Source organism: Lithobates pipiens, unplaced genomic scaffold (genome assembly GCF_037356315.1).
Source record: "Lithobates pipiens isolate NorthernLeopardFrog02 unplaced genomic scaffold, aLitPip1_a1.2 Scaffold_19, whole genome shotgun sequence".
NCBI lineage: Eukaryota > Metazoa > Chordata > Amphibia > Anura > Ranidae > Lithobates > Lithobates pipiens.
The window spans coordinates 402613029-402626237 of record NW_027507764.1 but is presented as its reverse complement, the minus strand read 5'-3'; the positions used below and the strand labels follow the sequence as shown (position 1 = coordinate 402626237).

The 13209-nt window shown below is 49.0% G+C and overlaps 1 protein-coding gene across 2 annotated transcripts in view; it reads left to right on the top strand.

The window, feature by feature from the left end:
• CEP192 (centrosomal protein 192) overlaps positions 1 to 13209 on the top strand; it is a 341693-nt gene that overhangs the window by 18077 nt on the left and 310407 nt on the right. For both annotated transcript variants that reach the window (XM_077492401.1, XM_077492400.1), the window contains exon 2: positions 889 to 1069. In XM_077492401.1, coding sequence (XP_077348527.1) covers positions 903 to 1069 — 167 coding nt within the window. In that variant the 5' untranslated portion in view covers positions 889 to 902. The remainder of the gene's footprint in view (positions 1 to 888; positions 1070 to 13209) is intronic.

The window sequence follows — 13209 nt, the reverse complement described above, 5'->3', positions numbered from 1 at the left end:
CATTTTGAAGCTATTGACGGTTCACTTCAGAGATGCACTTCCAGCTCTGCAACTCTCATTGGCCCTCTTATGACTCACCACCCCCTCCCTGCCTGGCAAACTGAGTGAGAGAGCTGTGCATAATGTCATAAGCCTAGGCTTTTTACCAGACAAGAAACCGGAAGTGGGCTGTATAAGATATTTACTGGCCGAAGTTAAAACAACAAGGGCAGAGGTTTTAATAGATGAAAAGATGGAAAAATGACTGAAGTTCTGCTTTAAAGCGGAGGTCCACCCTAAAGTGGAGCTTCCTCTCATTGGAACCCCCCCCCCCCTCCGGCGCCACAATTGGCACCTTTCAGGGGGGAGGGGGGTGCAGATACCTGTACAGTACAGGTATCTGCACCCACTTCCGGCATAGATATCTGCAGAAGGTACGCCCCTTTCCGAAGGTCCCCCGCTGTCTGCTGGGAAACACACGGATCCCAGGGACAGCGGGGACCATCCTTATTGCGCAGCGCGACTCGCACATGCGCAGTAGGGAACCGGGAAATGAAGCCGCAAGGCTCCACTTCCTGATTCCCATACCCAAAATGGCAGCAGCGGCAGCACCTGAGAGATGATCGAGAGATCGGCTTCGGGTGCCGACATCGCGGGCGCTGGGCGGGTAAGTGTCATTATTTTAAAAGTCAGCAGCTGCAGTATTTGTAGCTGCTGGCTTTTAAAAAAAAAACGGCGGACTCCCGCATTAAGTCCCAGTAACTGCATATAACCCAGCTGTAATGATTAGCGTCCATGTATTGTACACTAGGGCAGATTTTACTTGCATATCATATTAATTTGAGTTGGTCAACAAATTACCAAAAGTACATTGCTATAAATAACTCATTTTTATTCTGCTCTGTATAGGGTAGAGCTTTACAATGTCTCAACGTTATGTCAACATAGAAGATGAAACCTTTCCAAGCTTCTTGGCCGAGTCGATGAGCAGTAACCTCAGTGAAGCTCTTGATAACTGCACCCTCACATCAAATTTAGGATTGCCAGTTGCTGCATCTACAGTTGCAAAAGCTCGCACTGCTTTTGAAAGGTAAACTTTGATGAATCGGGCAGCTGCTTACTGTACAAATTTTATCCTCATTGATGCATGCTAGTGTATTTCTAAAGCAATAAAAAAGTATTACTGCCTTGTTGGGTTGGCAGCTGACACAGATGAGTAATATACCAAACTTCTAAATCTTAAAGTGGGGTACCCCCTAAAAAAAAAAAAAATTAAAAGTCAGCAGCTACAAATACTGCAGCTGCTGGCTTTTAATAATCGGACACTTACCTGTCCCGGGTTCCAGCGATGCGGGGGAACGAAGCCCCCCCCTCGCTCCCCGCTCCGCTCGCGGCGCCGTCATGCATACTGTGGGCACCCGGCTGTGGCTTCACAGCCGGGCACCCACTGCGCATGCGCGAGCGGCGCAGGGCGCCGTGATACGCCGTACAGTCACCTGGGACACGTGACAGGTCCCAGGTGAATGTGCGGCGTGAGGGGAAGTGATGTCACCAGCCCGGGCAATGAAGAAGGCAGACTACGAGGGACCCCCTAGCAACCGGTATTTAGAGGTGAGTAAAAATTTTTTTTTTTGCCAATTATTTTTTTTTGATTTTTTTTTTAAAGAATTTTAAGTAGTTTTATTTTTTGGGGGGCAACTCCACTTTAAGCAAAAGTAGTGCCAAAAGTAATTGAACAGCGATGAGTTGAGAATACTGTGTTATAAATGGACAGCGCAACATTATATATTGTTTAATATATCTTTTAACTAGGTCTTATAACAAATGGATGTATTTGCTACTATTGATCTTTTTTCTGTTATGTATTTTCAAAAATTTCAATAAAATGTTATACAACGAAAAAAAAATAAAATAAAAAAAAGTCCAAAAAAAAAAAGTGTTAAAGTGAAAAAAACAAATGAAAAAAAGCTAAAGTGAAGGGGGAAAAAAAGTGTGTATTAGAGCTGAACGATTCTGGCCAAAATGAGAATCACAATTTTTTTGGCTTAGAATAAAAAGATCACGGGTCTCACAGTATAAAATCTTATACAAAAAAAAGGGCTAACTTTACTGGTTATAGTGTGTGGGGTTTTTTTTTTTTTTTATTAAAGTGAAAACTGTATTTGAGCTACTGCTGCACAAATACATTATGACATAAAATATTGCAACAACCACCATTTTATTCTCTAGGGTCTCTACAAAAAAAAAAAAAAAAAATGTTTGGGGCTTCTAAGTAATTTTCTAGCAAAAAAAATAATTTCAACTTGAAACCAACAAATGTCAGAAATAGTTTTAGTGTTTAAGTGGTTAAACTTCCCTCATTTACACATAGTAGTGTATTCCTTTGACTTAAAGAACAGATTGTTACAATGTTTATACTTAAGTACCACTGCTAAGAGCCCATTCACACAGGGGCAACTCCTGATCCGACTTCAGGTCGCCCCAAGTCGCCTCAGGTCGCCTCAGGTCGGACAACATTTAAAAAGCAATGTAAGTGAATGAGAGCCGTCTTAATGCACACTACTGAAGTCGCTCCGACTTCAGAAAAGGTTCCTGTACTACTTCTATCCGACTTGTAGGCGACCGGTACCCATTGATTTCAACGGAGATCGCCTCCAAGTCGGATCTCCGTCTATACGGAGGCGACTTTGACAGAATTATTAGCTCTGAAGGGGGAACTCCACGGCAAATTTCAGAAAAAAATTTGGCGTGGGTTCCCCCTCCGAGAGCATACCAGGCCCTTAGGTCTGGTATGGATTCCAAGGGGAACCCCCTACGCCGAAAAAACGGCGTGGGGGTCCCCCCCAGATCCACACCAGACCCTTATCCGAGCACGCTACCCGGCCGGCCAGGAAAGGGGGTGGGGACGAGCGGGCGGCCCCCCCCCCCTCCTGAGCCGTACCAGGCCGCGTGCCCTCAACATGGGGGGGGGGGTGCCTTGGGGGAGGGGGGGCGTGCGGCCCCCCCACCCCAAAGCACCTTGTCCCCATGTCGATGAGGACAAGGGCCTCTTCCCGACAACCCTGGCCGTTGGTTGTCGGGGTCTGCGGGCGGGGGGCTTATCGGAATCCGGTAGCCCCCTTTAAAAAGGGGGCCCCCGGATACCGGCCCCCCACCCTATGTGAATGAGTATGGGGTACAATGTACCCCTACCCATTCACCTGTGGAAAAAAAGTACAAAAAAAAAACACAACACAGGGAAAAAATATTTTATTGCACAGCTCCGGGGGTCTTCCGTCTTCGGGGGTCTTCTCGCCTGGACACCTCCGCTATCTTCTTGTAGCTCTTTTACTAGCGGAGGAGTCCGGCTTTCTTCCTCCCCGCCGCCGGCCTCTTCTCCCGACTTCGGGGGTCTTGTCCCCCTCTTCGGTTCTTCTGCCGGGCCACCGCGCCTTCTTATAGCTCTTTTGCAGGCGGTGGCCCGGTCTTCTGCTGCTGCCGCTGACGTTGCTGACGTTATCAGACCGTGGCCTGATGTAAGCACTAGTGTCTGCTTCACTAAGCTTTTCGTCGAATAGGATGTTTATCAAGGGGTCATACAGCATTGGAGGAGTTTGTGTGCCTGCCCCTTCCCCTTGTTCACAAAAAGCCTTTTATTCTGTTCACACTACAAGGCGCTCTGTAAATTAGCTTGGAGTCTTGTCTTTTATTTGCTCCTCCTCTCAACTTCTCCTCCTTTTTAAGACTATATTTGAAATGATTGTAAATTGGGTGGTGTGTAGGCTTTATTTAACCACTTGCCGACCGCCGCACGACGATGTACGTCGACAGAATGGCACGGGCAGGCATAAGGGCTTACATGTACGTCCTTGCCTGCCCGCGGGTCGGGGGCCCGATCGGGCCCCCGCCCGGTGCCTGCGGCGGTCGGTATTCGTTCGGGAGCGATCCCGGACGAGGGGACGGCCATTCATTCATGGCCACCCCCTCGCGATCGCTCCCGACGAATGAAAATGTCCCGTGACATCACTTCCTCTCCTGTAATGTAAACACAGGAGAGGAAGTGATGTATTCTCTCCTCCGTGTCGGTATTTTTCGTTCCGGCACCGAGGAGAGAGCATCGGTGAGTCGCACAAGCACTACACTACACAGTAGAACATGCCAGGCACACTCACACCCCCCCTTTACCCCCCGATCACCCCCCAATTACCCCTGCCCCCCCCCCAGTCACAGTGACACCAATTGCATTTATTTTTTTATTTTTATTTTTTGCATTGGTGTCATTTGTGACTGTAATAACTGTTAGGGCAGTTAGGGTTAGCCCCCTTTAGTTCTAAGGTACCCCCCTAACCCCCCCAATAAAGGTTTAACCCCGTGATCACCCCCCGTCGCCAGTGTCACTAAGGCTGGGTTCACATTGCAGCGGTTTATGAGAATGGATGTGATTCGCACCGCACTGCAGTGCAAATCACATCCGATCTCTGTGCGATTCGAGTTCAGCCATACAGATAGTATGGCTGAATTCGTGTCGCACCCGCCGCAAACTCGCACAGGACCCTTTTTTTGGTCCGCAGCAGAATCGGATCGCATGGGTGTTCACACCATGCGATACGAGTTTGCAGATCGCACTGCGATATGCGAACTGATTTGGGGGTGTCATTAACATTTCACTGACACTCCCAGCAGTTCGCATAGGGCAGTGTGAACTGCCGCCGGGAGGCATGTGATGCGGGAACCCGCCGCGCATTCGTGGCGTTCCCACATCGCTCCAGTGTGAACCCAGCCTAATAAGCGATCGTTTTTCTGATCACTGTATTAGTGTCACAGGTGACGCTAGTTAGGCAGGTAGGTATTTAGGTTCGCCGCAGCTTTTTATAGCGCCAGGGACCCCCATATACTACCGCATAAAGCCCCCTGATTGCCCCCTAGTTAACCCTTTCACCAGTGATCACCATATAACTGTTACAGGTGACGCTGGTTGGTTAGTTAGTTATTTTTTTATAGTTTCAGGGCACCCGCCATTTATTACCTAGTCTCACTAGTGTACCCCTAAATTTAGGGGTGTCTACTTTCCAAAATGGGGTCATTTGGGGGGGGGTTTGTGCCATCTTGGCATTTTATGGCCTTCAAAACTGTAACGCCCTTAGAAAGCCTGAAGGCGGTGCTTGGTTTTCGGGGCCCCGTACGCGGCTAGGCTCCCAAAAAGTCCCACATATGTGGTATCCCCGTACTCAGGAGAAGCAGCAGAATTTATTTTGGGGTGTCATTTCACATATGCCCATAGCATGTGTGAGCAATATATCATTTAGTGACAACGTTGTGAAAAAAAAAAAAAAAAAACAAGTTTGTAATTTTCCCGCAACTTGTGGCAAAATATAAAATATTCCATGGACTCAACATGCCTCTCAGCACATAGCTTGGGGTGTCTACTTTCTAAAATGGGGTCATTTGTGGGGGTTTTGTGCCATCTTGGCATTTTATGGCCTTCAAAACTGTAATAGGAAGTGAGAAGTGAAATCAAAAATTTACGCCCTTAGAAAGCCTGAAGGCGGTGCTTGGTTTTCGGGGCCCCGTACGCGGCTAGGCTCCCAAAAAGTCCCACATATGTGGTATCCCCGTACTCAGGAGAAGCAGCAGAATTTATTTTGGGGTGTCATTTCACATATGCCCATAGCATGTGTGAGCAATATATCATTTAGTGACAACTTTGTGTAAAAAAAACAAAACAAAAATTATTTTTTGTCATTATTCAATCGCTTGAGGCAAAAAAATAAAATATTCAATGGGCTCAACATGCCACTTATCAATTTCCTTAGGGTGTCTACTTTCCAAAATGGGGTCATTTGGGGGGGTTTTGTACTGCCCTGCCATTTTAGCACCTCAAGAAATGAGATAGGCAGTCGTAAACTAAAAGCTGCGTAAATTCCAGAAAACGTACCTTAGTTTGTAGATGTGACAACTTTTGGGCAAACCAATAAATATACAATTATTGACTTTTTTTTTTACCAAAGACATGTGGCTGAATACATTTTGGCCTAAATGTATGACTAAAATTGAGTTTATTGGATTTTTCTAATAACAAAAAGTAGAAAATATCATTTTTTTTCAAAATTTGCGGTCTTTTTACGTTTATATCGCAAAAAATAAAAATCGCAGAGGCAATCAAATACCATCAAAAGAAAGCTCTATTTGTGGGAAGAAAAGGACGCAAATTTTGTTTGGGTACAACATTGCATGACCGCGCAATTACCAGTTACAGCAGCGCAGTGCCAAATTGTAAAAAGACCTCTGGTCATTTACCAGCAAAATGGTCCGGTCTGAAGGTGGTTAAATAACCTGTCATACTTGCCTGCTTTGTGCAATGGTTTTGCAAAGAGCAGTCTTGACTCTCTTCTTGGGTCCCTTGCTGGTGCTCCTGACGACTCCACCTCCCTGCTGAGTGCCCCCGTGCTCTTGAGGATTAGGGCCTTCTACCCATGGTAGTTTTAGTCTTTCACCTCCACCAAGACCAATTTCTTCTGTCCCTCTGTCAGGGCGATCTCCCTCCATTGTATGGATTTAGTTTTGTGTTTACTTATCTACCTCACTGCCAGAGATTCTGTTGAACTGACTGTCACCCTTGAAAGTCCCCATGATGGCTATCCAGATTTTTTGTTACCCCATTTCTCTGTGAATTTGAAAGATCATCTTTTAACATTTCGGTCTTAAAGCGGAGTTCCACCTAAAAATGGGACTTCCTTTTAAGTACTCGTGACCCCATGACATGCCATATTTGGCAAGTCCTTTTTTTTTTTTTTTCTCCGACTTGCACAGCTCCTCTTTAGACCATTGGGTTGCTACGCCACCTTTTAGGAGACGACTAGGCATAACATGTTATCATGTAATATAAAACTCAGAACTTTCTAGTTCCGCCCAAGGGGCGGTCCCTTAGGTAACAACCCCTCAGCCTGCCTTGCAGCCTCAGGTTGTGTGTTTTTATTTTTTTGCCTAGTAACCCTGCGGGCCCGTGTGTGTGTGTGTGTGTGTTTTTTTTTTTTTTTTTTTTTCCCTGCAGAAGCTTTGCTTTTTGCACAAGATTAAAGATCCTGTGATCTGCTATCAACAGCCAGCTGGTTGACAGCCTGGATACTCTTATCCTTGTAGTCTCCCCAGCCTGGCCAGCGAGCGCGTGCAGACCAGAGCTCCGCGCTGGGTCGGCCATGACATGCCTCAGCTTCAGAGTTGGTTGGTGAGCGTTCATGCTACGAGGCACACATATGACTGGGCTACTGATGTCTGTCAGTGTGCCAGGCCAGCAGCCACCCCGTACTGATTGGAGAGTGGGTCTGTGAAGGAATGTCTCCCAGCTCTGCAGGACTGGTAAGTTCAGCTCTCCCTGCTTCGAAGGGACTGAGCAGCTGGGCATTTCATGGGAGGTCGATTCGGGGCTCCCTCACCACCCTCTCATCTCCCTGTCTCTATCCCACCCCACCCCCCCCCCCCCCCCCAGTGGGGGATGCTGCTTCGGCTGTTGAGCGGTGTGTGTGTGTGTGTCATATACAGGGGCTCTCTGAGGTGTCTGGAGGCTGTTCCTGTTGATCGTTGTAGCGCTGTTCACCGCCATTTCTCTACCTCTTTTGTTTCACTGTCCCTCATGGTATACGGTGTTTGGTGGCCATCTTTGGTGGGGGCAAAGAGCAGCCATTTTCCCTGTGATTATGTCCTTTATACTGGACGCTCGGCAGCCATTTTCTTGAAGACTGAACGTGTTTTTGATCAGTTTCAGCGCCATTTGCAGCAGCTCTGGACAGCGCAGTGTGATCTCTTATGCACCTGGGAGCTGACACGGGCACGAATAGCTGGACAGCACAGAACCAGTAAGGGTGGTGAGTCCTGCGGGAAAGAGCCCCTCAGCCAGCAGCAGTTAGGAGGGTGGGACCATCACTGTCATCAGTCCCCATTAGGCGGCAGACAGGGTAGGGTCAGCATGGCTTCAGAAACTGGTGTTTCTTCCCCTGAAATCCAGGCAATTGCAACCGGTTTGCCTGCAGACTGTGCAGTGCCTCTGGGCGCTTTGACAGTCCTCAATTCATTCGTTGCCAAGATGCAGGCGGTGCATGGGCGCAAAGGTGTTAAAAAAGAAACGGCCCCTGTCCTCCGGGGAGAGCTCTGACGTTCACCTAAGGTGTTCCCGTATCTGACTTACTTTGACAAGTTCATTTACAAGGAATTGGGTCGACTGCAACGGACCTTTTCAGTCCCCAAATACATGGCGGTGCCTTACTCCTTTGAGGAGAGCCTTCTCTAAAAAGGGTCGGCTCCTCCGGTCATGGACCCCCCAGTATCCAGGTTAACAAAGTAATCACGATCTCGGTAGAGGGGACACCTGCATTTAAGGATCCCATGGACAGGAAGGCCGAGGCAGTGGCTTGTTCCTTGTTTATGGTTGTGGGGTCAACCAGGGACCAGTACTGGCATCCGCACTTGTGTCGCAGACACTGACTGAGTGGGCAAAACTGTTGCACCGTGAATTGGGAGAACAGGCTTCTCCTGTCTGCGTGCAACTAGAAGACCAACTAGTGCAAGGCCTGAAGTACATTTGAGATGCAGCCCTGGATACCCTTCCCCTGTTATCCAGGGCTTCAGTGTCAAAGGTGGTGCTGAGGCGCTTGATTTGGTTAAAATGCTGGTCTGCTGACCAGGCGTCCAAAAAAGCCCTGACGGATCTTCCCTTCCTTGGCGACTGGCTCTTTGGAGCCTCTTTTGGATGACATTATTAAAAATGCCACAGGTGGTAAGAGTACACTACTCCCACAGGCCAGGAAGGCTAAGGAGCCACACCATAGGCAAGGGCCTTCTTTCTCTGCACACAAACTGCTTTTTCGTCCGCCCGGGGCTTCGACCAATCATTCCCAGCGCGACAAGACGACCTCTGAAGGAACAAAGCGTCCCTGGAACCGCAAGACTAACAAGCCTGTAAGCAAAAGTGCTACTGCATGAAGGTTTGCCCCTGCCCGCAACACGGGTGGGGGGTCGCCTTCGGGAGTTGGCAGCCCGGTGGGCCTCTCTGCTGTTCGACCCAATGGGTCTGCGATCTGATTTCCTCAGGCTACAAGATGGAGTTCCTCTCTTGGCTGCAAAACAGATTCTTCCCCTCCGCCATACCCATACTCCCGGCTCGCCGGCAGGCGCTTTTAGGGGTCGGTAAGGGACCTGCTGAGTGGCGGGGTAATAGTACCTGTTCTGGACTCAGAACGTTTCCAGGGGTTTTACTCAAACCTGTTTGGACGTACCCCTTCCTTTTTGGGGACTACAATCTTGGACCTGAAAGCCCTCAATTACTTTGTAAAAGTACAGAGGTTCAGAATGGAATCAGTTCGCTCAGTAGTCGCACTCCATCGAGGGGACTCCCTGGCATCCTTAGACATCCAGGATGCGTACCTGCACATATCCATATGCCTAAGGCATTAGAAGTTTCTGCGATTTGTAGTCGGAAGCCCACTACCAGTTTGTGGCTCTTCCTTTTGGTTTTGCATCAGCCCCCTGAGTCTTTGCCAAGGTACTGGCTCCTGTTTTGGCATTGCTGCGGCAATGCGGGATCGCGATCGTGGGATACCTAGACGATTTCTCCTTCTGAGAGCACCTTCCACCTCAGAGTTGGAGGAGGATGTGACTATCACCATGCAGACCCTGCAGGATTTTGGGTGGCTGTTGAACCTAAAAAAAAGTCAGTGATCCTACCGACTCAGCGTTTGGAGTACCTAGGCTTACTGCTTGACTCCATGGAAGCAAGAGTGTTTCTCCCTTCAGACAAGCTGCAGACTCTCTCAGAGCCGCGGTTAAACTGTTGATGAACCGCAGGTGGTCGTCACTACGCTTCATGGACTATAGTGGCCTCCGAGGCAGTACCGTATGCCCAGTTTCACACCAGAGTCCTGCAGGAGGAGATTTTGACAAAATGGGACATATCTCCGTTGTCCCTGGATCGTCAGATTCAGGTGAGCCAGTCAGGGATTACCTGATCTGGTGGCTGAGGTCCCCGGCACTTTGGTCCGGGAAGTCATTCCTACCTCTGAAGTGGACAGTGATCACGACGGATGCCAACCTATCCGGCTAGGGTGGAGTAATGAGTGTTCAGTTGACCCAGGGCCTCTGGTCGGTGGAGGAATCCAAGTTGCCGATCAATCTGCTCGAACTAAGAGCAATCAGGCTATGCCTCTCCACATGGGTGATAAGACTTCGAGGGCGTCCGATCAGGATCCAGTCAGACAACGCCACGGCGGTGGCATACGTCAATCACCAAGGAGAAACAAGAAGCTCGGCCGCCGCACGGGAGGTTGCTCACATCCTTCAGTGGGCAGAGCGCCATGTACCGGCCCAGTTGGACATTTACATCCCAGGAGTGGAGAACTGGCAAACGCATCTAAGTCACCAGATGTTGGACCCAGGAGAATGGGAGTTGCATCTGGAGGTGTTCAGGCTACTGTGCCTGTGATGGGGCACACCGGACGTGGATCTTCTGGCCTCCCGTCTCAATCGGAAGGTGCCGAGATTTGTGTTCAGGACGAGATCCTTGCGCAGATGCGCTGGTGGCTCCGTGGGATCGGTACCAGCTGATCTACGCCTTGCCTCCGCTGAAACTGTTACCACGTCTGCTCCGCAGAGTGAAGGCCAAGGGGATTCCAGTAATACTGATTTCCCCAGCATCTCTGGTACGCAGACCTAGTACGCCTGGTGGTGGACGCCCCTTGGCGACTGCCGTTGGGAGAAGACCTTCTGTCTCAAGGTACGAGTCTCCATCCTGCTTTACCATTGCTGGTTTTAACGGCATGGCTATTGAGAGCCAGGTGTTGGGATCACAGAGTCCGAAAGACCCCGGTTCCTCAACTATGCTGAGAGCACGGAAATCTTCTCGGAAGATATATCATCGTACCTGGAAGGCCTACATCTCCGTGTGAGGAAAAAGGATGGCATCGACGCTCCTATTCTATATAAAGGATCCTGCTGTTTCTACAGCAATAGAAACAGCCGCAACAGCTGATCGGAAAATCTGTATGGTGCATGCGCGTAGCGGCCCGAGCACTTTTTTTGAAAGAGAGCACCCGTTGACAAAACACCGGCACCGCACAGCGGAGGGAGAGAGGAGCGAGGCTTCGAGCGGCAGCATTGATGGACCGTGGGACAGGTGAACCTTTGTTAAAAGTCAGCAGCTACACTTTTTGTAACAAAACAAGGAATTGGTTGCACACTGAAACTCCAAATTATCTCAATGTCCTCTTCATTGTCAAAAGGGTCAGACAGATGCAGGCAATGGTAGATGTTTCACAAGCGATGGCTTGCTTGTTCACAATGGTTGTGAACAAGCAGGCCGTCGCTTGTGAAACGCCTACCATTGCCTGCATCTGTCTGACCCTTTTGACAATAAAGAGGACATTGAGATAATTTGGAGTTCCAGTGTGCGACCAATTCCTTGTTTTGTTCATCTTCCATGGTGGTGAGCTGAAGTCTGTACTTGATTTTTACTTGGAGCTGTGTGTCTGTTCTTTGCTACGCTTTTTGTAGTTGCTGACTTTTTTTTTTTTTGAAAGGGTGAAACTCTGCTTTTAAGGAATGGGTACCACCTTTTTCTGTCAAGGCACATGCTGCTTGATCTGTCAGTACTTTGACTTTTTCACCACCAGGTTATTGTTTCCCACATTTTATAGTCCAGGCATCACTAAATGGCAGACCATGTTTTGGATCTAGACCGAGACTTTGTCCCATCTGGACAAGAGTGGTTGCCACTTGTGACCACAGCGGGAGGCACAGCAGCACTGGGCAGAGGGAGAGGGAGCTGCCTAAGTTAAGTGACAGGTGATTTGTTGCTAGCACACAGGGCAGTTTTAGCAATCACCCACAAGCTTGCTAATATGAAGAATTAGCCTGCTGTCCAGTGCTGCAGTGCCTCCTACTCTGCTGCGTGCCCCTCCTTGAGGGTGTCTCTGGGTGGGGGGGGGGGGGGGGTGGTGATGTGAAGGGAGCAAAGGAGGACACTGCTGTGGTGAATGGGGACAGGACTGTTGCTGTGAAGCAGATTGGGGGGGTGATGTGTGCAAATGCGCATGTAGGTTCAGCACACGTGTAAATGGTGTATTCCCAAAATGTCTTTCAGGACAGCACCTGAGAGGTCATGATTCCTCCTCCCACAGGAAAGTCTCATCAGTCAAATCTTTATTAAGAGGCCTCCATGTTGTCACCATGAGTTTTGAATCCTCCAGCCGGAGGTACACCTCTGGGAGCCATGATCTTTCAGGACTTTCCTGGGAGACGAAAGGTTTTTACCTGTCAGTTTTTTGGCTGGGAGAATGACCCTCCCACTTCCTGGATGGGTCCCGTGGCCTCCCTCACCCCCTTCTGTGCTCAGGGAGAGCCTGTACTGCCTGGGAGTGCTACCCTTTTTTTCTTGCAGATGGGCGGTTTTCAGTGGTCCCCTGCTGGCTGCCCGCATCGCGGGACGGCGGCATTGTAAGGCTGAGCAGCCGCCATTGTTCTGTTGGTGGAGGAGAGTTCTCGGCCACGTCCTGTGCAGTGTACAAAAGGCAGCACTTCCAGGTCGGGTGCGCAACGTTTTCTCGTGGGGGGGGGGGGGGGGTGGGTGGAGTTTATTCACACCCCTCTCCCCCTCCAATGAGAGCTCTCCCTGGGAATAATTAGTGCAGTGGCTAGTGGGTTAGCACTTCACCATAGCAGTGGGGGACTCTACAAAAGGGGGTGGTGGCTTGCTTGGGCACAGGGAAGTCAGAAGTGTGTTTTTTTTTTTTTTTTTTTTTTTTTTTTAGAGAATTACCAGGTCCCTCAGGGGAACACAAGGTTCTGCAGCCATCTTCAGAATCCCAAGGAGGCTCCCTAATACTGGCAGGGACTCCGATCTCCCAGGACACTTCCCAAGAACCTGCTTCCACTGCTCCAGATGGAACAGATTCAGAGGAGGACGAAAATGAAGCAGATGCCACCGCTAAATGTCAGTAGAAGAGGTTGGAGGACTCCTGAAAGTAATGCATGCTGCCTTAGGGATAAAGGAGGAAAATAAAGGGCTCTCCCTGCATGTACGCAGGTTTGGGAGACTCAAAAGGCTGTACTTTTCTGGTCCGTTCAATCAAGTCAGACATGATTAAAAAAATAAATAAATAAAATGGCTTATTCTCTGGTTCCAGCCATTTTTTTTTTTTTTTTTCTTTTTTGCGCACACAAGAGACTATTCCCATTTGAGGAAAATCCTGACTCTATCTGGAACAA